General features: G+C 55.4%; 2 protein-coding genes across 3 annotated transcripts in view; both read left to right on the top strand.

Annotated features, from left to right (window-relative positions):
* PRPF6 (pre-mRNA processing factor 6) overlaps positions 1-20,568 on the top strand; it is a 45,783-nt gene extending 25,215 nt beyond the window's left edge. Inside the window, exons 12-21 of one of the 2 annotated variants that reach the window (XM_048222254.2) lie at positions 6,426-6,548; positions 10,281-10,402; positions 12,310-12,448; positions 13,934-14,053; positions 14,422-14,598; positions 15,238-15,371; positions 16,122-16,213; positions 17,434-17,548; positions 19,631-19,757; positions 20,295-20,568. In XM_048222254.2, the coding sequence (XP_048078211.1) occupies positions 6,426-6,548; positions 10,281-10,402; positions 12,310-12,448; positions 13,934-14,053; positions 14,422-14,598; positions 15,238-15,371; positions 16,122-16,213; positions 17,434-17,548; positions 19,631-19,757; positions 20,295-20,447 (1,302 nt within the window). In that variant the 3' untranslated portion in view covers positions 20,448-20,568. The remainder of the gene's footprint in view (positions 1-6,425; positions 6,549-10,280; positions 10,403-12,309; positions 12,449-13,933; positions 14,054-14,421; positions 14,599-15,237; positions 15,372-16,121; positions 16,214-17,433; positions 17,549-19,630; positions 19,758-20,294) is intronic. The other variant, XM_057312407.1, reaches the window with a different exon arrangement.
* A 97-nt stretch (positions 20,569-20,665) lies between these two features.
* On the top strand, positions 20,666-25,369 carry CUNH20orf204 (chromosome unknown C20orf204 homolog). The gene is made up of 5 exons (XM_026503955.4): positions 20,666-22,881; positions 23,725-23,796; positions 24,319-24,594; positions 24,695-24,847; positions 25,019-25,369. The coding sequence occupies exons 1-5, from the start codon at positions 22,879-22,881 to the stop codon at positions 25,154-25,156; spliced, it is 642 nt and encodes a 213-aa protein (XP_026359740.1). The 5' UTR covers positions 20,666-22,878; the 3' UTR covers positions 25,157-25,369.
* Positions 25,370-26,768: the final 1,399 nt, after the last annotated feature.

The raw sequence follows: 26,768 nt of genomic DNA, 5'->3' as shown, positions 1-26,768 counted from the left end.
TAGGCCATTTGAATTTGACCCAGAGCTCATTATGAGCTATTCGGTTTTAAGCCATTTTTTGTTTCCTCTTTTCACAGTTTATCAAGCTGTAATTACCATTTTGTACGGTTTGCCCAGTGGGAGTGTGCAGGGCAGTGGCTTCAGTCCATTCAGAGGCATGCAGTTGTCAGCCCTGCTTTAGAACTTTCTCTCTGCCCCACACAGAGCACCTTACCTGGGAGCCGCCGTGCCCTTCCCCGGTTGGAGGCACCTGCACCCTTCCTCTGTAGACTCCTGTATGAACAGAATCATACAATATGTGGTCTTTTGTGATTGGATTTCACTTAGCGTAATGTTTTTCAAGGTTCCTCAGGATGTGTTGAAATCTTGTCCTTTTATTTACTTTTTTAAGATTTTATTAGAGAGAGTGAGAGCGAGTACAAGCAGGGGGAGCAGGAGAGGGAGAGGGAGAAGCGGGCTCCCTGCTGGGAGCCCGATGCAGGACTCGATTCCAGGACCCTGAGATCATGACCTGAGCCGAAGGCAGACGCTTAGCCGACTGAGTCTCCCAGGCGTCCCAATCTTGTCCTTTTAAAATTGGGTTGTATGTCTTTATTATTTTTCATTTGTTTTCCATTTTTTACTATCAAGTTGAGTTGTGAGGGTTTTTATGTATATATTCTGGATATAAGTAACTTTTCAGCTTACATGATTTATAGATATTTACTCCCATTTTCTGAGTCATCTTTTCACTTTTTTTTATTGTATTGCTTGTAGCACAAACGTTTGTAATTTTTGTAGAATCCAGCTTGCCCTTTTTTTCTTTCTTCTTGTTCGTGCTTTAGGTGTCGTATCTAAGGATCCTTCCCTAGCCCAGGCTCATGGAATTTGCTCCTGTGTTTTCTAAGATTTTTATTGTTTTAGCTCTTATATTTAGATCTGTGATCCACTGGAGTTACTTTTTGTATGTGGTGTGAGGGAAGGGTTTCCCTTCATTCTTCTGCATGTGTGTGGTTTTGGTGCTGCTGTAGGAGCTAGTGGTCATCAGCGTCCAAGTCTCTTTCTGAACTCCGTCCTGTTCCTTAGACTGTGTGTCTTAACTCTAGCACGGTGCTGTTCTGATTACTGCAGCTTTGAAGTCGGGAAGTGTGAGTCTTCCTCCTCTGTGTGTTTACAAGATTACCTTAGCTGTGCTTGGTTCTTTGTGTTTCCATACGAATTTTAGGGTCAGCTTGTTAGTTTCTGCAAAAAAGAAACCTGGACTGTCTGGGATTTTGTTAGGGATCACATGGGACCTGCAGATGGCTTTGCGGACCGTTGCCATCCTGACAGTATTAAGCCTTCTGGTCCATGAATATGGGATGTCTTTCCAGTGATTTAGGTCTTCAGTTCTTTTTTTTTTTTTTTTAAGATTTTATTTATTTATTTGACAGAGAGAGAGACAGCCAGCGAGAGAGGGAACACAAGCAGGGGGAGTGGGAGAGGAAGAAGCAGGCTCCCAGCGGAGGAGCCTGATGTGGGGCTCAATCCCAGAACGCCGGGATCACGCCCTGAGCCGAAGGCAGGCACCTAACGACTGAGCCACCCAGGCGCTCCAAGGTCTTCAGTTCTTTTCAGTAGTATTTCAGTGTATTAGTATTGCACTTTTTGTGTTTTATTCTAAGGTATTTTATTATTTTTGATGCTATTGTAAGTGGAATTTTAATATTTTCAGGTAGTTCACTGTTGGTGTACAGAAATACAGTTGATTTCTGAATATTGAGCTTGTGTTATATGACCTTGATGAAATTTAAATCATAATAGATTTTGTGCATTCTCTAGAATTTTCTGTATATGAGATCATGCCACCTGCCTATATAATCTTACTTCTCTCCCCCTCCCCGTTGTGAATGCCTGTTTATTTCTTGTCTAATTGCCCTGGTTAGAACCTCTAGACTAGAGGTTGGGCAGAGCCAATGTCTTTGTCTTATTCCTGACCTTAGGGGCAGGGATCTAGGTTCTCCAGTAGAATACGGTGTTAGCTCTGTAGCTCCTTGATGCACTGGTCATGTTTTCAAGACTGATTCTTCTTCTCTCACCATTTTATTTTGGATCACATCTATGGCTTTGTCCTCAAAGTCTATTCTTCTGTAACGTCTGACCTGCTGTTATATCTCATCTAGGGGGTTTTCCACCTCAGATCTTGTCATTTTCATTTCTAGGAATTTAATTTTGGTCTTTTAAAAATATGTCTCCTGGGGCTCCTGGGTGGCTCAGTCAGCTGAGTGTCCTACTCTTGGTTTTGGCTCAGGTTATGATCTCAGGGTCCTGGGATCGAGCCCTGCATTGGGCTCTGTGCTCAGTGGGGAGTCTGCTTGAGATTTTCTCTCTCCCTCTCCCTCTCCCTCTGCCCCTCCTCCCACTCACGCTCTTTTTCTCATGCTCTCTCTAAGATTAACAAATCTTTAAAAAAACTGTCTTTCACATTTTTAAAAAGGTTTTATTTGAGGGAGGGAGAGAGAGAGAGAGAGAGAGCGCGCGCGCGCGCACAAGCAGGGGGAGGGGCAAAGGGAGAGGGAGAAGCAGACTCCCTGCTGAGCAGGGAGCCTGACACAGGGCTCAATCCCAGGACCCCGGGACCATGACCTGAACGGAAGGCAGACACCTAACCTACTGAGCCCCCCAGGCGCCCTCTCTTTCACATTTTTAATGTGAAATGTTAGATTTTGTGCTGTCTCTACCCGATATTTTGAACACAGTGATAAGAACTGTTTCAGTGTCCTTGTCTCCTAACTCTGATGTCTTTGTCAGTTTGGGATTGATGTTGATACATTTCCTTTTGTTACAAGTTGCATTTTCTAGTTTCTTTGCATGACTTTAATCTTTGATTTGTTGCCAGATATTGTGAATTTTCCCTTGTTGGGTGCTGGGTATTTTTGCATCCCTATAAATATTCTAGACTTTCCTGTTGGAGTACAGTTGCGTTACTGGAGGCACTTTGATCCTTTGGTTCTTGCTTCAGTGCTTTGCTAGGTTGGACCCCAGCAGTAGTGGGTTTTGGGACAGTTTAGGGCTAATCGCCCTATGGAGGTGAGACCTCTCTGTGCACTCTGCCCACTGGCCTGTTTCTCCTGGGGGTTTCCAGTCTGGCTAGTGGAAACAGGCACCGTTCCTGGTCCCACGTGAGCTCCGAGGATTGCTCTGATCCTTTTGGATGGTTCTTTCCAAACACTCATGCTGTGTTTGGTGCGCGGTGAAGACTCCCAGGTGGCCTCTGCAGAGCACAACGCCAGGGTTCTCTCTCTCTGCTGCACTTTTCCTCTCTGGTGCTTGTTCCTGTGTCCTGGATGCTCCTTGACCTTCTAGGGCTCAGCTCTGCCTCCTCCAGTGGCCCTGCCTGGGTCTCCCTCCCTGCACTGTGGCCCAGAAAGTCTCCAGGCAGTGAGCTGGACCGACATGGGGTTCCTCTTGACTATTTCTGCGTCTCAGTCCTCACACCCCTTTGTTACCCACATCGAGTGTCTTGACAACACCCGTTTCATGACCGTTGTCTGGGTTTCTGGTTGTCTTAAGAGCACGGGATTCTGGCTGGGTCAGCAGTGTTTCTCCAGTCCTCTGAGGGCTCTTGGGGCTGATGGTGCACCTGCCAGGGCTTGCTGCTCCAGCTCTCTGAGTGCCGTCTCAGTCTCCCCTGAGCCCTGGGAACCGTGTTGCACGCAGTAGAGCTGAGAGTCCTGGGCTCCCAGAAATGCCCACCTGTCAATTCCCATTCCTACCCCCTTTTGGGATGCACTTGCTTGGCCACAGCGAATCCCATTTCTTCTGCCGTCTCTGTTTCCATCTTGTCAGGACGGATGATTGCAAGAGGTGACAGGGGGCGTCCTCTCCCCTTGCTGGTTCTCAGACCAGCCTCCGACTGACCCTTCATTAAGACACGGCCAGTGTGGAGAAAAATACAGCAGGAGCTAGAATTTTTTTAAACTTTCCTCAGAATCTGTGTTTTGCTTCTGCTCCCTTCTACTGGAACGTAATGAAAAGGATCTGAATGTACATTAGTTTTACTTCAGTCATTTTAAGGTTAATACATACTTTTTTTCTTTTTTGTGGTACCCTGCCAAGTGTTGTGACTTTCAGGTGTTTTGCCTCCTGAGCAAGTCACCGTTTATTGAGCTCCCACTGTGTACCAGACTCTGCTAAATGCATTTTATCCTTGCTGTCTTACTTCCCTTTTCCTATTGTTTGTGCAGCCCAGTGCAGGCCCTGACCCCGTGGCCCTGCTGCAGACAGGGGCCTCTGTGGCAGTTCCTGCTGAGCCCGCCTGCGCCCTTGAACCTCGTCTGCACGTTTCCCTTTTGTCTCGCTGATGCCTCTTCCCCCACCCGCTTTGCTGGTTCTCCTCTTCTTCTCGTCATCTAAATCGCGTGGTGGTTTGGCCCTCAGCCCCTTTTTGAGATGTTTTTGTGCTTGCGTCTGTGGTCATCTCATCTTCCCGCATTGTCAGGAATGTAGCTTCCACACGAGGAACCCCCAAATGTGGACTCTACTCTGGGCACTCCCCACGTCCTGGACCACTCCCCTGCTCCCTTGCATCCCCTGGGACATGTGACAGCACCACGGCGGATGTGCCCGATATGCATCTCCTGCTTTGCCCACAAAATCTACCAGTCCTCAGGCTAGCTTACCTCCGTGAGCAGTTTGAGTCTGCCTTCCTGGCTGTCCCTGATCCAGGTACTCCTTGTCACCCGGCTGCGGCCATGCTCCTCTGACACAGCCTCTCCAGACGTGGCAGTGACTCCTAATGCATATCCCTGCGGATGCTGCACACAGCAGGGCAGTCCTTTTATTTTTTAAATTTTTTCAAAGATCTTATTTTTTTGAAAGAGAGATCACGTATAAGCAGGGGGAGCCGCAGGCAGAGGGAGAGGGAGAAGCAGACTCCCCGCTGAGCAGGGAGCCCGATGTAGGGCTCCATTCCAGGACCCCGGGATCATGACCTGAGCCAAAGGCAAACGCTTAACTGACTGAGCCACCTAGGTGCCCTTAGGGCAGTCCTTTTAAAATAAGATTGATTGTATGACTCATTCTCTAGTTTAAAAGTCTCCAGGTGCCTTCCTGCCACACTGCAGTAGAACCCAGAGCTCTTGCTATGGCCTGCAAGGCCCTGAGGTCCAGGCTCAGGGCCATTGCCCCACTAATCTGCCACTGTGCTTCCTTGCTCATTACTGGCCTTCTCATCATGCCTTCTCCTCAGGTCTTTGGCGTTGGCTCTGCTCTCTGCTTGGGATGCTTCTCTGGTGGTTGTAGGACCCCAAGGACCTCCGGGTGGGGCTTCTGTGGCCCCTTTCACGTGGGGGTCCGTCCAGGGTCGCCTCCAGGTCAGCACGTCCAGCATATCTCCTGCACCCTGTTGCTCTGACCACTTATCATAAGTCTCTTGTCAGTGGATAGAAGAGGGTGGTTTCTACCCTTTCCTGCTGCAGAGAGTGCTATAAAAGTGTCCCGGTACTTCGGTGGTTTTGCACATATGGAAACGTATTTGTAAGATGAATTAAAGTAGAATTGCTGGGTCGACATATATACTTTTTATTTTGGTGGAAGACACGACATTGCCCTTTGGGGGACTGTCCACGTGCTCCTCGGCCGTGTGCAAGTGTATCTGCATCCCCACCTTTGCCACACAAGTGTGTCGGCACGCGTTTTGATGCTGCTGATGTGTATAAAACGGTACTTACAAAAAATAAGAATGGCTTCTTTTCTGATGTTTAAAAGTCACTTGTAGTTTTGTTTTTTGGAGAACTGTGTGTTCTATGTCCTTTGCTCTGTTGCGTTTTGGTCCTTCCCTAATTGGTATGCAAGAGACTTCGGTGACATGTTTCTGCATTTCAGCTGTAGAACCATGGTTGTCTTTTCTCTGTGCATCCTGAGACCTGCTTCCTAAAGGCCAGTGCTTTGCTGGGGTCCGCCTGCCCTCCTGCAGACGGGACCCACTTGTGGTGGACCCTTCCTCTGGGTTTCTCTCTCACCTTCTGTGTCAGGCTCCTCCACTCCCGCCCCCCCATCTGTTTTGATTAGAATATTTCTTTCCTTTGTCCATTTTGAACCCTGAGTTTGGACCAACGGATACAAATGTTTGTGAGTTTGTCTTGATTCCTATCACTGTGGAAGTGTCTTTTGTGTAGGAACTCCTTACAGCCACTGAGTTTGTATGCAGTACTTTGTATGCAGTAGGTGCTTATGTAGTGTTTGTGGAGTGGATAGATGGAGCTTTGCGAAGTCCTTAGGTATTGGTCTAGCTTTCGTCTGCTGGGTGGCAGGGGCGGGTACACTGGTGAATGAATAGACCCAGTCAGGTGGCTGTGGCAGGGCCCACCTGCAATGCAGAGGCTCTCTCGGTTCTCATCCCATAGGAATAGCATGCCCGTCAGGCACCTGTTGCTCTGGACTATAGTTTTGTGTCCCTCTTTCAGGATGCCGAGGAGTGTGATAAGGCTGGGAGTGTGGCCACCTGCCAGGCCGTCATGCGTGCTGTGATTGGCATTGGGATTGAGGAGGAAGACCGGAAGCACACGTGGATGGAAGACGCTGACAGTGTAAGTCCGGCCCACGGGCCTGGAGTCCATCTTTGGGGGACCAGGCTGCTGTTGGAAAGTGTTTCTGATCTGCTGGTTTTTGAACATAGTTGCAGTTGTAAGGAATACAGTTTTCTCTTCACCCATTTACCTGGGGAGCTACTCTTTGCATACGTCCTGATCTGCAGAGCTCTGCACTCTGGGTGAGCTGAACGTGTGCTGTGGACCAGGAGCCAGTAGAGGGTGGGAGCCCACAGAGCTCTCTCAGCTTTCTCCCTCTTCACGTCGGGGCTCTTCCCCACCCCTGTGGCTTCTGTTAGTAAATTGCAGTTCAGAGAACAGTTTGCTTACATGGCTTTGCCTACTTTGAGATTATTTCGTTAGAATAGGCTTCCAGAGAAGAGAGCATGGGCCAAAATCAATATGTTATTTAGGTATTTAATGCCTTAATTGTGGCCCTCCTTATTTTTTACCTTGTTATTCTGGAATAATTTCAGATTTACAGAAAAGTCACAAAACTATACAAAGAATTCTTACATGCCCTTCATCCACACTCGCCCAAATTCGACCACTTTGCCACATCTGCCTTCTCATCCTTCAGCCATACTCACACACCCACATCTCTTACTTTGAATATGTGAGAGTATGCTGCAGAGGGGATGGCCCCTTTCCTCTAAGTACTTCGGTGTATATTTCTTTAAAAGAGGATGTTTTTGGGGTTCCTGGGTGGCTCAGTCATTAAGCGTCTGCCTTCGACTCAGGGCGTGATCCTAGGGATCCTTGGGATCAAGCCCCACGTCGGGCTCCCTGCTCTGCTGAGAGTCTGCTTCTTCCTTTCCCACTCCCCCTGCTTGTGGTCCCTCTCTTGCTGGCTGTCTTTCTCTGTGTCAAATAAATAAATAAAATCTTAAAAAAAAAAAAAAAAAAAGGATGTTTTCTTACACAGTCTTAGGATAGCTATCAGAATCAGGAAATCATGTTTGGTACCGTACCATTATGTAATTCGCAGACCTTCTCCACATGTCACCCATCACCTCCTTACATGTCCTGTTAGCAGAAGCAGCAGCCCAGCTGTGGGATGTGGCAGCTGCCCAGGGTGACACCCTCAGGCCTCTGCGGCCCTGATGTCTGCAGGAGGGCTTTGGTCTTTGTTTCTCATGAGGCTGACTTCTGTCAGGCCCGGCCAGTGATTTCGTGAGGCCCCTTTGGTTCCGGTCTCCATGAGGGTTCCGCACCGTGGGGTTGTGGTTCTGCATCTTTGTGGGACGTTGGGTCCTCCTGGCAGGTTGTGTCGGTAGGTGTAGGTGCCAGTTCAACTCCAGCCAGCTCAAGTGGCGTCCGTCAGGTTTCTCCACTGGCAGGTTGCTCTTCTTGTCCTTTGTAGTTAATAAGTGTTTAGTGGGGAGGCATTCTGAAACTAAACATCCTGTTTCTTGTCAAACTTTGACCTCCTAGTTTGCCAGTCCGTTACGGAGGTTTTGGCCGGTATCAGTTACTAATGTGGTATCTGCCAAACAGCGCTTTTCTGAGTGTGGTTTCTTCTACGGAGTGTTAGGGTTTATCAGTTGAAATTCTACAGTAATGAAGAGCTTTCCTCTTTTATTTATGTGGGCATTTTCTTCTTTACGTTAGCAGAGACTGAGGATTGCGGCTCAATTCTGTGAGTTTACAGCCCCTGCTGACCTCACATAACTTCCTCTCGGAGGCCGTGTGTGCCATGACTGAGCACAGGGGCTGACCGAGCACAGGTGCTGGCCACGCCATCTGTTTCCAGTGGCCTGTGCCTGACGCATACCTTGTGCACAGTTCTCTAGAGGAGTTCAAGACAGAGGCCAACCACGATGATGTTTAAAAGCTTTTCATGGTGTAACATTCGAGACACAAAGTATGAAGAACAACAACAAATATGCTCAGTCTCTGTATTGGAAGAGAACCCTAAGTGTGCAGAAGAACCCCAGTTCCTGGTGGATGTGGGGTTGAAGACTTCACTTCTTTCTATTTTCCTTTTCTCTGACAGCATCGGAGGCCCTGGAGTCGGGTGGGAGGCATTGCCTACAGATATCAGACTGTGAGAGCAGAAACCCACGAGCTTGTGCGTCTTCTCGCTTTCCTTTTTGCCTCTTCCACATGCGCTGGAGTGAGCACAGCTGTCTGTCACAGAGCTGTGCACTTCTGGGGGAAGAGCTGGAGTCTCTGTGCTTAGAAGTGTGGAGTGTTTCCTTGGGGACTGGCCCAGGTCACCCACATCCGTGATCCTGGGGGTCCGTGGATGCCCGGAGGGCTTTTAACTGTCCTCGGGACCTTGGTCAAAAGTCACAGAGAGGGTACAGACCAGTTTGGGGTCTAATCCTCACTTTTCCAGACGCTGCTGGTCAGGACACGCCCGAGGCAGGGCCCTCCTGGTTTCTATGGTGGTTGAGTCAGATTGGGGCCACGTGACCAAGGAGGAACCCAGTCTGAACAAGGAGGTCTTTGCTGCGTCCCTGCTCTTTTGACTCCTCCACACCCATTTCCACGCTGGTGGTCTTTGAACACCAGGAGGCTTGCTAGCGGTTCTCTTGGGGAGCGCGGCTCTCAGTCTGGAAGTGGCCTTGGGTGGCTCAGATGCTGTGAGGCTGCCTGTCTAGTTCCATCCATGCCATTTTGATGATCACTGTTGCAAAACCTTGTTCCTGACACACTTCCTAGTGGCTTTTCACTTACCTCAAGATATGAAACCCCTTTCGGTATGAGCGTGCTTCCTGAGTCTGCATCGTGTGGGGGAGCTGCACGTTTTCTTGGGCAGTCCGAGTATGGCGTGTGCTGGCCTTTATCCTGGGTGAGGTTCTGGGAGACAAGCTGTCAGCTTGTCCCAGTGAGTGACCCTGGGTCATGACCGTCTAGAGACGTTATCACCACAAATAGTGACTGGTTTTCTTGTGTTGCTTGATGCTAACCAGGGAATAAAATCATTCTTGAGTGAGGAAAACAGCATCCGAAGAGAATAACACGTTTATTGTAGGGTCTGTTTGAGTGGACGGGTTCTTTTTTAAGCTGCATTTTTTATTGTGGTAAAATACACATATCCTGGGGCACCTGGGTGGCTCAGTCAGTTAGGCGTCTGCTTTCGGCTCAGGTCATGATCTCGGGGTCCTGGGATCGAGCCCCGCATTGGGCTCCCTGCTCAGCGGGGAGTATGCTTTTCCCTCTCCCTCTGTCCCCCCACCCCACTCATTAGCTCTCTTTCCCAAATAAATAAATAAAATCTTTAAAAAAAATACACATACCCTAAAAGTTGCCTTTCTAACCACTTGGAAGCATGTGACTCTGCATCCCGTGCAGCCAGCCCCACTGCCTGACTCCAGAGCTGCTCCATCCCTCATGCCAGAACCCACACCCGTTCACAGTCGAGTGGGTGCGTGCTTTCTTTTCTCTTCTTTGTATTCACCTGTGTTTTACAGGTTGCTAACGAGTATATCTTTTATAATGGAGAATATCTATTACACCTAAAAAGGAACCTGTGTGTGTGGTATGTGGTCACACACCTGCCCGCCTCACTCACCTGCGGCAGGCGGCTGCCGTTCCTCTGCACCGGCTCCGGCTGCTTGTTGAGGGCTAGCAGACAGCCCTATGCCAGGCCCTGTGTGTTCCATGTCCCCGTCCTCCCGGGGTCTCCCTCTCCTGGATTGTGTTTCTCACTGGGTCGTCCTGTGGTGGGATTTCTGAGCAGATGCCGTCACGCCTCCCGCTCTCATGCCTGTCTTTCTGCTGTAGTGTGTGGCCCACAATGCCCTGGAGTGTGCACGCGCCATCTATGCCTACGCCCTACAAGTGTTCCCCAGCAAGAAGAGTGTGTGGCTGCGAGCCGCGTACTTCGAGAAGAACCACGGCACCAGGTACGTGGTTGGGCCCCAGGTTCGGGGGGCACTCTCCCCTGTGTGCGCATTGACTCTCTGACTCCAGGTTGGGCAGAGCTGAATTTAAACCTCATGTCCCGGGGCGCCTGGGTGGCTCAGCCGTTAATCGTCTGCCTTCGGCTCAGGTCATGATCCCAGGGTCCTGGGATCGAACCCCATATCGGGCTCCCTGCTCGGCGGCAAGCCTGCTTCTCCCTCTCACACTCCCCCTGCTTGTGTTCCCTTTCTCGATCTCTCTCTGTCAAATAAATAAATAAAATCTTTAAAAAAAAAAAAACTAACAAAAACAAAACATAACAAAAAACCCCTGCGTGTCCCCACAGGTGGTCGAGGGCCTAAATTTGGGATCCAGTTCTCTGCTGCGATGGGGGGCGGAGGCTTCTACAACACTCGAGACTTTGAGATCTGTCTTTATGGCTCCTTCTGTGATAGGGTCATCACTGCTTTATAGCTGAGAGACTGAGACACCGAGGGTGTCTCTGCAGAAGTGCCTACAGCTGAGCTGGCGGACGCCTGGTGGCCCAAGGGGTGCCTGGGGCGAGGCGGGGGCCTGAAGCCCCGTGTCTGTGCCAGCACTGGCTTCAGCAGTGTGGGCGGTGTGGCGTCTGGGCCCAGGCAGGCATGGTATTCATTTAAGCTGTGCTGACTTTGGGTTTGGGCTAGTTTTGTGCTCTGAGGAGGTCCTTGACAGTTTTCTCTAATTGTATTCTTTAATTGAAAAAACCTTTTGGGTCTGCCTTATTGGCTGTAACTGCTGATTAAATTAGGTGTTGCAATTTCTGGTGTTCAAGGGGTGCCTCTCTGGGGCACCAGGCTCATGTCGCTGTGTGCGCCCTCTGCCCGGGCCCTCTGCTGCTCTTCCCTGTGCTAGGGTGAGGCTGGGGGGGCCAGGCCTTGCAGGTTTCCGCAGGGCTTCTGCTGGCAGCACACTGGGGCCTTATTTCTTTCCTTTCCTGGGTTGTTGAATCTCAGTCTGGTCAGGGTGTCTGTCCATGTGTGTTGCCGAGGCTTCTGTCCCCTCCCCACTCCCACCATCTGCTTTGGGGTTCGGGAATTAACTCATTTGGGAATGCTGGTTCACCCTGTGCAGGTTGACCTGTGACAGTCCAGGTCTGGAGCAGGGCCTCTCCTGGCAGCTGTGGTTTGTGGATGTGCCTCACTGGCACCGCTACCGTTGGCCCCTGGGCTCAAGGCAGTTCCCTTCTCCGTCTCTGGCACCCTTCCCATCCGGCTGACTCATGGAATGGAATGGCGAGAGGAGGTCGGGTGCTCTGGATCTGGGGTCCTGGTTCTGGTGTTGTCTGGGAAGCACGGTGTGCTCTCTCTTGGGCTTCACTCCACACAGAATGAATGAGTCCTTCGTCTTGCTGTCGAGGCCCAAAGAGGTCATTTGTGCCAGGTGCTGCAACAGGTGGTGGCCGCATGAGGGTTGGGGGCTTCATACCTGATACCCAGGCTGGCGGTATTCTTGCTCAGTAGTGACCAAAATAACTTGTTTCCAGTAAGACAATTTCTTTGGATACCGAAGAATAGGTTCTGGGTCATAATCTTTATCGGCGGATCTGTGGTTACAGATGAAAAGAGGTCTCCTGTCACCCAGACTGAGAAGTTATCATTCCCTCAGGACGCAGAGCCATAAAGGGCCCTGAGAAGCTCTCCGTCAGGCTTAGCCATGTAACAATGCCCTGCTTTGTAGCACCCTCTTCAGTAGTTGCTTTTAGAACCTTTATGAAGAGGAAAGATTTCCCCACACTCTCCCCATTGTAAAATCTGGTAAATCATTCATAGCGCCGAACTTTGGAGCAGTAACTGTCTTTTCAGCACCCACGCTGGGGCTGTGAGCGCCCTGCGTGCTCTGGTGGTCACTGTGGCCCCCTGTCTTCCAGGGAGTCCCTGGAAGCGCTGCTGCAGAGGGCCGTGGCCCACTGCCCCAAAGCGGAGGTGCTGTGGCTCATGGGCGCCAAGTCCAAGTGGCTGGCAGGGGATGTGCCTGCGGCGAGGAGCATCCTGGCTCTGGCCTTCCAGGTGGGTCGAGGGGTCGGCTGGGCTGCAGGGGGCGTATGCACTGGAACCCCAGCCTCAGTGCCTGTGGAGGACCGAAGGCTCCAGGGTACATGTGTCCTCAAGCCCTCCCCTGCTCATTGACGGGAGCTGACCTAAGAGAGGGGATGTGTGTGGTGAGGAGGCACCAAACTTGGGGTACTCTACCTGCAGCTGGGGTCCTGAGGGGTCCCAAGAGTGGGAGAATGGCCAGCTGGTGGACCTGCCTCTCCGTCGCGGCCACTCACTGTAACCACAGGCCAGATGTTCCAGAACATAGAACGTAGGGCCAACAGGTGACATTCCCCGGCCGAATGGAGCTGTCACCAGAGACCACCATTTCCCCACATAAGAGCACAGTGACAACCTCTTTCCTACATGGAAATTTGATTGTCAGTGCCTGCACTCTGCACATGGGCCACCAGGTGCAGCCGGGCCTCTTAGGTGGGTGGAGTTGCGTTCAGACAGCTGCACCTCGCCAGGCTTATGATGGCTGACGTCATAAGCTGGGCAGAATGGGTGTTAGTAGTTTGCAGCATAACTTAATTTTTTGAAATTCTCCTTCCAGGAGCGTTAACGTACAGTGTTCTGTTAGTTTCAGGAAGTGTGCGGTATAGCAATTCAACACTTCCATAGTTACTGCTCACAGCATACATTTTTATAAACTGTTGAGTGCAGCGTAAATGTCTGTTGTTGCAGTCCTGACGAGCACAGTAATGACGTTTGTCCTTCCTTGAGTACATGCTGTGGGAGGGGATCGGCCTGTATGTGGCCATTGGCTTTCTGCTGTCCGTTGGAGGACAGCCACATGTTGAGGACACTCCTCCTGTCTGAGTCACAGCTTTTCCTGCCATCTGTCTGGACAGTGCTGCTTGTCCCCAGCACCCCCCTCCAGGTGGCTCTCCTCTCCCTACCTGTCACTCTGGGGCAGCTTGCCAGGTCTGTGATGCAGCCAGGCAAGTGTGGCTGGTGGGTGGCTGTGCTTTCAGGAGGCCGTGGAGATACCACCCCTTTGTCTGATGGATTCTGGGTTGCATGTGGCCCAGTCCTAGCCCGTGGAAGCCCTCCACACTGTCAGTGATGCCCTGGGCATCCTTCTTTCCTGTTCCCATGGACACATTGAGATGGCCTGTTCTTGTTACCAGGCTTGGGAGAGGGTTGGGTGTAGCAGATCCACGTGGGTCGTTTTGAGCTTAGGGCGGGCCCTAAAGCTTAGAGTGGGCCCTGGGGAAGATGGCTTTGCCGCTGCCAGTGTTGTTGCCTGGGTGCCTAGAAAGTGGGCTGGTTTGTTTTCAGGTAGGCCAGCATTCTTGGGCCAGGACCAACTTTATCATCTGTTAGCCCTGGAAGTGTCTGGATCACACTGTCCTGCAGCAGAGCAAGGCCCGACCCCGTGCCCAGGCTGGCTGCTTTTGATTAAGTGTAACCTAGCCCTGATCCCCTCCTGATGCTGCTGCACTCTCCCTCCAGGCCAACCCCAACAGCGAGGAGATCTGGCTGGCTGCTGTGAAGCTGGAGTCAGAGAACAACGAGTATGAACGAGCCCGGCGACTGCTGGCCAAGGCGCGGAGCAGTGCGCCCACTGCCAGGGTGAGCAGGCTGCCCGGGCCCCACGGGGTCCCTGGGGCCTGTGGCATCAGGAAGGTGTGAGGTGCCAACCAAGGCCACGGTGCTCTAGGCTTGTTGGTGTAACCTTGACTTTGAGATGTGTTGTGTGTTTAGACCCCCAACTTGTTGCAGGAGATGGGAAACAGCTCCTAAAAGTCTGTAAAACACGGCAGGGCAAATAGCATTTTGAGGGGAGCTGTAGTGTGAAACCTGGTGTGGGTGCCCTGGTGGGGGTTTCGTCCCCGTGGGGGTGCCCGTCCTGGCTGGGCCCTGTGCTAGAGGTGGTCATGCTGTCCAGACAGGTGGTGGGGCGGGGGTGGGGGCCGCCTGACCGTGAGTCTGCCTCGCAGGTGTTCATGAAGTCTGTGAAGCTGGAGTGGGTGCTGGGGAACATTGCAGCGGCCCAGGAGCTGTGTGAGGAGGCGCTGAAGCATTATGAGGACTTCCCCAAGCTGTGGATGATGAAGGGGCAGATTGAGGAGCAAGAGGAGCTGATGGAGAAGGCTCGGGAAGCCTACAACCAGGGGGTGAGCCTGTGTCCTTGGCTGCAGCTCAGAGCTGGATCTCATAGACGGAACACCTGGACCCAGGGTGCCATTCATCTCCCCTTGTGTGGGAATGGGAGGCCCAGGGGTCAGTGACTTGCTTAGGCCCCGGCTGGTAGAGTGGTAGCAGGGCCAGACCCAGGTCCCCTCACTCAGACCTGTGCTTTTCCTTCTGCAAAGCTACGTGCAGGGCACTCAGTGAAGAGCGGGTTATAGCACACCTAATGGAAGGGCTGCTGTGTACGCTCCCCATATGCACGTGTGCACCGATAGCCATGCAGCCGGCATGTACGTGCCCCGTGTACACGCGTGCACAGCGCGGCCATGTAGGCAGCACGCACGTACCCCGTGTACACGCGTGCACGGCGCTGCCGTGTAGCCAGCACGCACGTACCCCGTGTACACGCGTGCATGGCGCCGCCGTGTAGTCAGCACGCACGTGTCCTGTGTACACGCGTGCACAGCATGGCCGTGCACATAAATCCCCAAATCCAGATGTGAAACGGGCAGGTCTCTGGACACAAGCATCCCCCGCTCTCCTGGCCTGAGGAGCTGGCCACAGCTGTCACAACCCCTCTCTGACACCAGCCGAGTCCTCTTACTTGTCTTTGTTGGCTGCAGTTGAAGAAATGTCCCCACTCTACTCCTCTGTGGCTTTTGCTTTCTCGGCTGGAGGAGAAAGTTGGGCAGCTGACCCGAGCTCGGGCCATTTTGGAGAAGTCTCGCCTGAAGAACCCAAAGAACCCTGGCCTGTGGTGAGTCCTGGACCCAGCTCACCCCTCCAGTGGGCCGTTCTCCCTCAGCTGCTCATGCGGAGTCATTTGCGCAGCGTTTGTACTCAGTCTCCGTGGGAAGGCTGGCAGGTGCTGGCCATGAGGAAGCGCGGCACCCGCCTTGGGAGGGCGCAGCCCGGACACCGCAACGAGGCTGTGGATAGTTGGGTGTGCTCTGGCAGAAGGTGCCCCGGGGAGCCAGGAGCTCTCAGTGGGGGATTGGGGATGGATGAAGCCAAGAAGGTAGACCCCACAGAAGAGGTGCCGTCTAGACGAGGCCTTAAGGGATGACCAGGAGGTTGCCAGGTGAGGGTGGTGTTCTTTCTGTAGGAAACAGCTTGCGGACAGGTGCCGTGCAGGGTTCATAGTGTCAGGGCTGGGGCGTGGTGGTTGCCAAAGGAGACCCCAGAAAGATGGCAGGTCCTGGATGCCGCTGATGTGGTGGTCACTGTCCCAGTGGCGACAGCATGCCAGCCGGACCTCGTCCTACACGTGTTTACTCACACCTGCATGATATCAGGGTCCCAGGCCTCAGCTGTGGTGGCAGCTGCCAGTGGCCCTCACGGTGGGGTGGACACCAGTGCCTCGCTTCTCCGGCGGATGAGCTCTGCGTGGCAGAGCAGGGAGCTCCAGCCATAGTGGCTTCCCAGGAACTTCTGGGACTGTAGCTAGGCTTGTCCGTGGGCTTCCGTGCATGGGTGCTGGACCTGCCCTGTGGGCCCCTTTCCTCAGGTTGGAGTCTGTCAGGCTGGAGTACCGTGCAGGGCTGAAGAACATTGCCAACACGCTCATGGCCAAGGCGCTGCAGGAGTGCCCCAACTCCGGTAAGCGGCTTCCTGGCTTCCCAGACTCGGCAGGCAGTGGCATTTCCTGAGGAAGTGGGTCTCAGGGTTCAAATGTGCTATTAAAGTGTGTTGTTTGTCAAAGTTTCAGACATTTGAACTACATTTCAGACATTTGAACTACATCTCCAGTCTCGGCGTGGGGAATTTGACTTTGTGTTCTGATGTGCCCCCTTCCTTTTTCTTCTGAAACCTAATTTCCATTATCTTACCGTACGTCTAAACGTACTTGAAGCATGAACACATTTGGAGTACAAAAAAAAAAAAAAAATCACCCGTAGGGGCGTCTCGCTGGCTCAGCCGGTGGAGCGTCCGATTCTCGATCTCGCGGTTGTGAGTTCAAGCCCCACGGTGGGTGTAGACATTACTTAAAAAAAAAAAAAAAAAAAAAAAAAATCACCTGTAGGTCCACTACTGAGAAACTGTTACTTTTAGCTTATGTGTATTATTGCAGCTTCTGTTACCACAGGCAATGGAAGTCCTGCTGTGTTTGGTGTTGTGCCTTGTTTTAAAGCTGAGAGTTTTGGGTTTTTTTTAAAGATTTTATTGATTTGAGACAGAGTGAGCGAGCGAGACAGCACAAGCAGGAGGGAGGGTTGGAGAGAGAGGCAGACTCCCCGCTGAGCAGGGAGCCTAACTTGGGCTTCATCCCAGGACCCTGAGATCATGACCTGAGCTGATGACAGGTGCTTCACTGACTGAGCCATCCAGGCACCCCTAAAGCTGAAAGTTTTGTGAGAATTTTCCATTATCATCAAATCTTCAAGAATGTAAATTTTTTAGTGGCTTCATAGAATGTACCAGTGAGGGTATGCCAGAAGTATACCACTCCCTTGTCGGTCAGTTTGAGTCTTGACTAGCATTTCTGATTGTTTTGTTGTAATAAACCCTTGGATGTGGAATTACAGTTGGTGGGAGTGAACCTTGTAGGTTTCACGTTCTTCCAACCCAGTCACCACTGGAAAGTTGTCCGGCCTGTGCCATCAGGGCCGCTGTGGGGCGGGCGGGGCAGGTGATCAGTGCAGCCTTTGTGGCTGTCTCTACGCAGGCCCCGTGGGCAGACGTGGGAGGTCATAGCCACGGTCTGAGGACCCCTGGTTAGAATCTTAGCAAGCCCCTCTCGGGGTAGCCTGCACATGGACAGGCTATTTCTGAAAGCAGAGGTGGGGTCTGAGTTGTGTGTCCTTGTGTCTGGATTGCAGGTGTCCTGTGGTCTGAAGCCATCTTCCTTGAGGCAAGGCCCCAGAGGAAAACCAAGAGCGTTGATGCCCTGAAGAAGTGTGAGCATGACCCCCACGTCCTCCTGGCTGTGGCTAAGTGAGTGGGGGGGTCCTCGTGGGGTTGCTGACCCTTGGGGACCTGATGGAACCTCTTAGGGTCCTTGGCCACCAGAGCTCCATGATAAAGCACTTTTGCTTTGACCCAAAGCAGGCACATCCCCAGGCAGAGGCCATGTGGACCCGTGCTGCCCTGATAGCCTGGGCTGACCCTGACCCACGGACAGGCAGCTTCCTCTGGGCCCGGCCCCCCTTCCCTCCATCCTGGGCTCCTTCTGATGGGAGTGCTTTCTCCGTCTGTGGCACTTTTCAGTTTACACCTGCACGTGTCTGCAGTTGTAGGAGACAAACTTGCTGACGTTGGTCCACACAGAATTGAAGTAATAAGCAAAGCAAAGGGCTCTAAGCAAGGAAGTTGTTTTTCTTGTGTGAGAGTAGAAAGCAGACATCCTCACCGTGGTGTCCTCAGGGACAGTCCAGGGTCTGTCGGTCAGGCCCAGTCAGCCTGCCTGGGGGTGCAGAGATGGAGGTGCCGGAGACCATCCTTCCTTTAGGGTGCGTGATCCCAGGAGCAAGAGGTCAGCCAGTGACCTCACACCATCAGCTCGAGTGTCGGGGGCTGGGTCAGGGGTTCCGTGGGGAGGCATGTGGTGTGCAGGGTGCAGGAGGAAGCCGGGGGCCTTGGGAAGATCGAGTGACATTGTGGCTGAGAGCAGGGTGGGGGTTGGGTGTGTTCAGAGGAGGTGGGAGGTGACCAGTGTGTTTGAGGTGGAGGGCCATCAGGAAGAGCCTGGGCCGGGCTCCTGGGACTGCTGCTCAGGCCTCACCTCGAGGAGGCGGCGTGTGGCCCAGGAGCTCCCGTGCGCTGCTGTTGCTGCCTGAGCCGGGGTCGGGCCCACCCCTGAGGTAAGCCCAGGTGGCGCTGGCCCCACTTCTCAGGCCCCACTTCTCAGGTCCTGCAGGACCCCTCTCCAGCTGCTGCGAGGCCCAGGGCGCTGCACATGGAGGCTTCCTACTGGCTCCAGAGGCTCCTGAGGCCCAGCTCGGGCCCGTCTGGGGCCCCCTCCCTCCTGCCCTGTGCTTCCGCCTCCCAGAATGACTGTTATGTATGATACTCTGATAGGGCGGCCATAAAACCTCGTAAAAGGCTTTGCTAAAGTAAATAAGTCACTCCTTGCTGTTCCCAGGTTGGTGTTCTGTGTACCTGCTATCTGGGTTTGTGCTCTTTAAGTCATAGTTTATCTAACACCAAGCAATTAAGAATACCACAAGGCTTAAAAAACAATCAGGCTATCAGGGCACGCAGTGTCACTGCGTGCTGTAACAGACTGGCCCAAGCAGCTGCGCTGAATGGCAGGTTCATGCTGCGGGGGCTGCTGGGGACGGTGGAGCTAGGTGGAGAGCTCCCCAGAGCCCCAGGCTGTCAGAGGCTCACCCCACTGCCCTGCCCACCTCCTGCTGTCACGGGTGTGTCGGCGACGGGCTCATGGGTCCTTCATTTGCTTTCTGACCGTCCTCCCTTGTGGCTTCTAGCGTGGGCCTGGTGTTTAGGTACCTCTGTCTGCTGTGGGTCCAAGTTCCTGGTGCTGACCTGAGGCCCATCTTGTCAGTGTTGGCTGGGTCCTCCTGGAGGCTGCCAGGGGTGGGCAGAATGATCTAGAAGTTGTCTATCGAGGAGCAGGTTGAAACTTCACTTTCTCTCAACGAAGTCTTAATTTAACTTTTTGTCAGGTTTACTTTCATCCTCTTGTATTTTACCAAGAGGAAAAAAATAAAGGAGTTTGAAGTTCTTGCTCTATGTGGACTTTTTAAGAAACAGCTGTTTAGGCCCTTGAAGGACAGTTGCAGGTCAGTGACCTGGAGCAATACCCAGGGAGCCAGGCCCCATTCCTCGGCCCTCCTGTTGGGAGCCCCGGGGCTCGCCAGGGAGAGGAGCAAACTCTGTGCCAGCCGCAGCAGGGGCTGGGCCCACGGTCCACCTCCTGCATAGACATGCGGCAGCCGGAGGCAGCCAGGGCTGGGCCACGCCCAGGTCCTCTGTGGCTTGTGCTGGCCAGCAACCCTCTGGCCGCATGAGCTGGGGCCATTTACTCTGGGTGCCGGTGCTTATGCTTCTGGACAGGCTGTTCTGGAGTGAGCGGAAGATCACCAAGGCCAGGGAGTGGTTCCACCGCACGGTCAAGATCGACTCAGACCTGGGGGATGCCTGGGCCTTCTTCTACAAGTTTGAGTTGCAGCACGGCACAGAGGTGAGGTGCTGTAGACGGCGGCTGGTGACTGGGGTGTGGGATCACAGTAGAAATGGGGGTGGGGTTCAAGCCCTGAGGATTGACCTTGTGCCCGGGCGAGTTCTGTCCTATTCCACACGAGCCCGGGGGCGATGTGTAGGGGAGCCTGGGGAGCAGCCACCCCCGCCCCACAGTGCTAAATATTGTCAAGAGTTGTGCTTGTGGGGGTGCGGGTGACCAGGCTGTCCTGGGGTCCCCACAGGAAGTGGGAGCTGTGCCACGTGGAATCTGGGCAACTCCCTGTTCAGAGAAGGCAGGCTCGGGGCACTCGTGTGAGGCAAAGACGTGAGGACTTGACTTGGCTCAGCACCTGTGTGCTGAAGTGAGCTCCTGGGAGGGTCCATGCAGTGGGGCTGTCTTGAGAAATACACCTGAAAGACACCTCTGCCCTCTTGCCCGCCAGGCCTGGGGCTGTGGGGCTGGGTGAGCACGGTGGGGCAAGCAGGAGGGGCCACCTGGGAGAAGCCCTGACTCAAGTGCCCTCTGGTCCCTGCCCAGGAGCAGCGGGAGGAGGTGAGGAGGCGCTGTGAGAATGCCGAGCCCCGGCACGGGGAGCTGTGGTGCGCCGTGTCCAAGGACATCGCGAACTGGCAGAGGAAGATTGGGGAGATCCTTGTGCTGGTGGCAGCCCACATCAGGAACACCTTCTGATTGTCCAGTCCGTTGGGGTGTGGTCCTTGGGGCAGCACGTGGAGGGGTGTGTGGTAGAGAGGGGTGGGGGGAGGGGCCCTGAGCTGTCCGTCCTGCTCTTCAATTAAAAGCTTTCCAGGTAGTGTGTCTGGGTTGGTGCCCTGCTGGTTTTCTCTGCACCCCGACGCCCCCAGGAGCAGACTCGCGTTTGCAGCCGCAGTCGGCTCACTGGGGTTCTTGCTTTCAAGGGGACCGCTTGCAGACAGCGTGTATCCCGCTGTGCCTCCTTGGGACTCTGTGAGAAGGGGCTGGGCAGCTCATGTTCTGGGAACAGCTGGGACAGGCTCTCCTGGTGACTCATTTATCCCCTCTGGGTGGGGGGCATCTCACAGGTCTGCCCACCAGGATTGGTGACTCTCCTGAGTGAGTGCAAACAGTGGGCTCAGCTTCCTAAATTGCCTCCCAAAATGTGTTGCTAAGGGGTCACTGGGAGGCCCCTCGGGTGTGTGTTGAAGGGGAATGTTGCCAGGAAGAGATTTTCTCACATTTGCACGTGAATTTATTTTTGCTAATTTATAACCAGAAGCTTTCTTCTAAAGCACTTGTAACTGCCTTTATCTCTGGATTGAAAAATGCATAACTGGGGAGTCTTAGCGTATTCTCACTGTGGATGCTGTGTGAGGACAAAGGCCTTCCTCAAGCTGTGGACTCCTGTATGTGTGTCCAGCTGGAAACCAGCGGATTCTCTCAGAAGGGCTGTGTCGGCCGCGGCTGCAGACATGTGGCCAGAGGCCGTGGGCTGTCGGGAGGCCGTGGGCCAGGGAGAAGAGATGCTAATTGTTCCATACGGTGTGGAGAAGAGTAGCTGGCAGCTGTCCCCACACGTTCAGTAACGAGAAGATTCCAGAGCGGCCCCTCGGTACCTCTTGGTGTCCCGTGACACCGATGAGAGGGCCTGTGGTGGGGCTCAGTCACTGACCCACGGCTTGGCCCTCCCCAGGCAGCCCAGGTTGGGGAGTGCTTGCCTCGACGGCAGCAACTGAGGCACGGGCAGCTTTGCCTCGAGGGTGCAGGCCCTGCTGGGTCCACCTCTGATGCTCTGGGAGCCACAAGGGCGCTGCCAGCCCAGAGCAGGTGGCAGACCACCCGTGTGGCCTGGATCCCACTCACAGACGTGAATGTGGAAATGCTTCCTCTGCTTCTCATCCCGACGTGGGCCAGGCCTGAGAAGCAGTGCGGGGAGGCTCACAGGGTCTTCGCTGAGACTTAGGGGTCTCATTCCATCTCTGGGAGGAGGCAGGAGGGATCCTGCCTGTTACACTGAAGATGGAGTCCTTAAGCTTGAGGAGCTTGAAAGCCAGCCCGTTCCACACAGACCTAGAAACGAAGCCCCAGGCAGGAACAGTGCCCTGAGCTGGACGTGGCTTCCCCCTGCACTCCTCTGACCTCGCTGTCAGGTGAGGCCTTCTGCAGAGCCCTTGGAAAGTTCCAGAGCATTGGGATCGTCCAGTGTGAATGTCTTCTCCTTTGCACGGGGCTGTTTGCTCTGAGGTGGTGAAACTGCTTTTCTCCCTAGGAAAAATGAACCTTAGCTTTTCTTCAGCTGACCTTCCTTCAGTGCCGGCTCAAGGCAAGTTAGCTTCCGGAGGCTGTCCTTGTTCTGAGGTGCTGGCTGTGGGGGTGACCACCCGGGCACTGCCAGGCAGGGGTGTAGTGGCCCAGCTCCCGGAGAGCCTGTTTGGGCGGGTGGCCTTGACCTCCCCCCACAGAAGACCCCCTCAGCCTAGGAGGGCTGAGTGGCAGGAGGAGCCTGAGAAGTCCCACCTGCACCTGGGACCTGCTGGGGCAGGACCCCCCCAGACGTCAGGGTGCAGGGGCTGGTGGCTGTGGTGGGGCTTAGGTCCAGCTCCCCTGGTTCTGCCGGCAGCCAGTTTCCCAGAAGAGGCAGCACCTACTGGCCACTGAGGAAGGCCCCTGTGGAGGGGTGCAGGCAGGCAGGCCACTGGCTGCTTCTGGTTGCCCACCCCCCTCACCAGCTGGGTCCTGCCCTGTCCGCCGGACACACCACCCCCTCCCCAGCAGTGCATATCTTCCTGGGGCTGATGGCTCGATCCAAGCCCCACTGGATGGGAAGAGAGCCTGCAGCTGCTGGGCTCCAGGGTCAGGTTAATTGAAGAAGCAATTGGATAGGAGGTAGGGAGAGGGAGGGGGTAGGGCTGGGATCCTGGGGCCTCCCTCCTGCTCCCTCCCTCCTCTGCTCAGAGGAGCCAACTTCAAAAGCCTTGTCTGCCTGCCGCCAGCCCGCCCTGCTGCAGCCTGTCCTGGGAAGCCCTGTTGGCCAGGCTTGGAGCAGGAGGTCCTGGACTGGCAGCCACACTCCCTACCTGAGGACCCAGGATCATATGCAAGGCCCACTGGCAGGAGTGAAGGAGGGCCTCGCCCTGAGAGGCCCATGGTGAGCGGCATTGGGCCATCAGGGAGGGGGCTCACCCACGGCCACTGAGGGTTTGGGAGTGAGCATAGCCCAGGGGAGGCTGCGTGACCTTCCATGCCCTACTGGGAAATCCCCTGTGGTTCCCTTCACCTCAGCGTGGAGGGCCGGGCCCTGGGTGCTCTTGCCTGTTGTTCCCGGCAGTGGGGGGGCGGTGGGGAGTGTGGGGTTGGAGGGGGCTGCTGGGCCGTCCAAGTCAGCCTCCTGGTGCCAGGGCTGCCCTGTCCCTGGCTGGGCTGGGAGACGGGCAGGCCTTCCTAGGAGCACCTGGGCAGCTGGCGTAGCTACCCCACGTGGATCTTCTCTCTCCAGCACCCACAGCCCTTGCTCTGGCTGTGACCTCTCACCCGCTGGGCACGCCTGGGGGCATGTGTGAGGAGGGGTGGCGGCAAATCGCATCCGCCCCTCCTGCCAGCGCTGCACCCCAGGTCTCCGTGCTGGTCGGGGTGCGGCTCAGTCAGCCTCCCCTCCCAGGGCTGGGAAGCAGAGTCGAGTCCTGCGTCTCGCTGGCTTCACACGATTAACTTTCCAGTCGCTGTTTGACTCCAGCCTGGGGGCCTGAGGGTGGGTGTGTGGCCAGGGTCTGGGAACTAGCTGCTCTCTCTCTGATGTTTGGGCTTTTGGGAGGGGGTGGGCTTCTCCCCAAGCCAGTCCTTTCTGGAGGGGGAGGCCTGTAGAAGGAATGTCTGGTGGGGCACAATGTGGCCCCTTCCTCCCTTGCCTCTGGGGGTTTCCCCAAGCCTTCCCCTCCCAGAGGTGTGTGACCTTGAGCTCTGAGCCCTCACCCCTGTCCTGGTTGGGCTGTAGGTGCAGGGGATCCCATTTCCCATGGCTGTGAGAGCTGGTTGTGGCAGATGCATTGATGAGGAGTGGGAGCAGGTCAGTTCTGCCCCTGCTGTGGGGACCCAGAAGTGAGCAGTGTTCTGGGGAGCAGGGGGTGCTCCTCAGGAGGAGAGCCTGACTGGTGGGGTTTGTGTCAGGGAAGTGTGGGGATGAGTTAGGGCACGGCCAGGGGAGAGGCCGTACCCCTGGATCGAGGTCAGCCCTGCCCCACGGTCTTCTGGGCTCTTGGCCCCATGCTCCTGCCTCTGGAGCCCCCCGTCTCCTTCCTGGCCCTTCAGGGCTCAGTGGGCCTGCCTTCCCAGCACCCCCCCATCATTCACCCCTCAGGTCTCTGCATCGAGCATTGAGCTGTCTGGTTTGCAGGCCTACTGTCTGTCCTCCTGCTAGACCCATGCCTCGATCATGAATGGCACAGTGACATCTCCACTGTATACCAGCCCGGGGATTCCCTGGTGGTTGTCCTAGGGGCTGTCCAAAGCAGATTGCCTGAGGGGTTGCTGTAGGGGAGGCCCCCTCCACAGGCCTGGGACCCCTTCCCTGACCCAGTGTCCCTTCCAGGTGCCTCCCAAGCCTGTACTCTGGGCGCTCCTGCTGGCTCTGCTGGGTCTTGTGCCTGGCCAGGCAGGGCTCCGTGCTTGCAGCGTCCCTGACGTGCTCCGCCACTACCGTGCGGTCATCTTTGAGGACCTGCAGGCCGCTGTGAGGCAGGGTGGGCCAGGGGCAGAGTGGACGGGGCCGGGCTCCCCAGACCTCCATTTCACTCAGAAAAACCTGACTGGAGCTGCAGCCCCCGGATGGCAGGGTCGGGTGGGAGCTTCCTGCAGTGCCCAGAAGGTATGGAGGAGACGCCCCCACCCATGCCCTCTGGTGCCCTCTCGAGGCCTCCCCATAGGGCTCTTCCCCCAACTCCCATTTTCCTCCCTTCCTTCCCCAGGAGCACAGTATCCTCCTGTCCATTGCGTCCCTGGGTCGGACCATGCGCATGGTAGTGGCTCGGGGCCGCCGTGGGGCGCTGGAGAAAGCTGCGTGGACCGTAGCCTTGCGCACCGAAGCGGTGATGCGGCGCCATTGCTGGATGCTGCGCCAGGTGGGGGGGGGGGGGAGCAGACCCGGGTCCCTCCTCTGCCACAGGCGCCCCCCACCTCCCACTGCGCCTCCTACGGCCCCACCGTGTCACCATCCGGGAGCTCCAGGGGCTAGACGCAAACTTGGGGGGGCAGGGACCGTGGCCACTCGCTGACCGTCCCGTCTCCAACAGCGGAGCCGGTGGCCCAAGAGGCGCCCTCCCCGGCGTCGCAGCAGCAGGAGGCGGCTCCTACTGCGCGCCCTGGAAGCCGTCGCCACCTGCTGGGAGAAACTCTTCGCGCTGCGTGCGGCGGCCACGGAGGGCGCCTAGCGCGCGTCCTGCGCGGGCCCCACAACAGCCGGCGGGGCCGCGGAGCCTGGGAACGAGCTTCGTTTTGTGACGACCGCGGTCTCTCCCTCTTGTTGGCTTACCGCTGGGTCCCGGCCCCTCCCTTGTCGTGGCCCGCGCTCCTCGGAGGGCCCTGGACCTGGAGATGATGCTCCAGGCACCAAGCCAGGACTCAATAAACTGCCGGTGCTGCGGTCTGGTCTTCTTCCCTTCGCCCGCTGGCGGTGGGGCCGGCCGCCCCCGGGTCGGTGCTTGGGATGGGAGCCGGCACCCGCTAGGGGAGCCAGCCCCCCCCGCCCCCCCTGGAAGAGGACCGGGGCGCTGCGCTCCCAGCCTTGGGCAGCAGGGGGCGGCCCGGGACGCTGGACAGGACTCCCCTTCTCAGTGGGCAGCTCCAGGCTGAGGGTGGGGGGGGGGGGGGAGGCTCTAGCAGGCCCTGAAATGTCCGGTATCCGTCCTGCTCCACTCTGGAATGGGGGAAGGGGTGGAAATGGAGGGGAAGGGAAGGCTGAGCTTTGTGAATTCAGAGCAAAACAACCGGATAAAGGAAACGGGCCTGAAGGGAAGCCAGAGTCGCTGGCCCTGGCTGCAAGTGGGGCCAGGCCATTTCCTGCGGCCCTGGGAGGGGTGTCCACGGCCCCCTCTGTGGACCCGGAGAGGCTGGTCAGGGATGGACAATCTCGTGCTCTAGGACCGTAGGTTTGCTTGGCAGGGTGCTGGGCTATCCTGGACTCCCCAGCCTACAGCTGCATAGACCTGGGTGTCCTTGGCCCGCTCCCCAATCACAGCTGATGGAGGAGGGAGAGTGGGGCAAGTAGAGAGAGCCCCTGGCCAAAGAGGGTACCTGGTGGACTGAACACCCATCACACTCCTCTCTGCCAGGTGGATGGGCCCGGGAGGCACCAGAGCAGGCCTTCCCTCTGGGGTATCCCGGCAGAACAGAGGCAAGCCGCGGATGCAGAAGGGCCTTTGTGGTGGGGCAGTCAGCACTGGCACAAGATTAAGAACTAGAGAAGCTGACCTTGACCCAGCTCCCCCCATACACGTGTTAACACGCTCAGTCTGTGCAACAGGAACTGCTGTCCCTGATGAGACCGACGCCCTGGGAGGTTATCCCTTGTCCCAAATCACACAGCCAGGAAGCGTAAGAGCTGGGGTAAGACCTGGGCCCTGAGCATGGTTACACCTCATGTGTGCCCCGTGCACAGGACGGGGAACCAAGCTTCCCGGACCTCAGCGTGCACTCGGTCACCTGCTGCCACGGTGCGCAGCTGCCCCGGGGGCCCTGCCGTGGGCATGAGGGGACACGGACGGTGCAGGCTCTGCAAGCGCCCCGGGAGCGTTCCACTGCTCTGGTCTCTGTGGCACGTGCTCCATGCGTGTGCCACAGTATGGACTGGGCTGGTGTGGGGGCTCCGGCTGGGGCTAAAGGACACGGAAGGAGGCTCCGCTCGGCTGAGGAAGCGGCATGGGCGTGGAGGGCTAAGCTGAGAAGGGACACTGGAGTCTGGGTCAGGAAAGATCCCCGTGCCTTTCGTGGAGATGCTGTGTGGGGGCTGAGGCTGCAGGAGGTGGGCTGAATGTGGAGGCATGA

The sequence above is a fragment of the Ursus arctos genome, unplaced genomic scaffold (genome assembly GCF_023065955.2).
Source record: "Ursus arctos isolate Adak ecotype North America unplaced genomic scaffold, UrsArc2.0 scaffold_16, whole genome shotgun sequence".
NCBI classification, from domain to species: domain Eukaryota; kingdom Metazoa; phylum Chordata; class Mammalia; order Carnivora; family Ursidae; genus Ursus; species Ursus arctos.
Note: the sequence above shows the minus strand (reverse complement) of the source record. Positions and strands in the feature narration are given on the sequence as shown.

Excerpts from the sequence above, each read along its gene's own strand:
- CUNH20orf204 (XM_026503955.4), top strand. Across the intron at positions 23,797-24,318 it reads TTGATGAGGAGTGGGAGCAG|GTGCCTCCCAAGCCTGTACT; the intron begins GTCAGTTCTGCC and ends TGTCCCTTCCAG. Across the intron at positions 24,595-24,694 it reads CTTCCTGCAGTGCCCAGAAG|GAGCACAGTATCCTCCTGTC; the intron begins GTATGGAGGAGA and ends TTCCTTCCCCAG.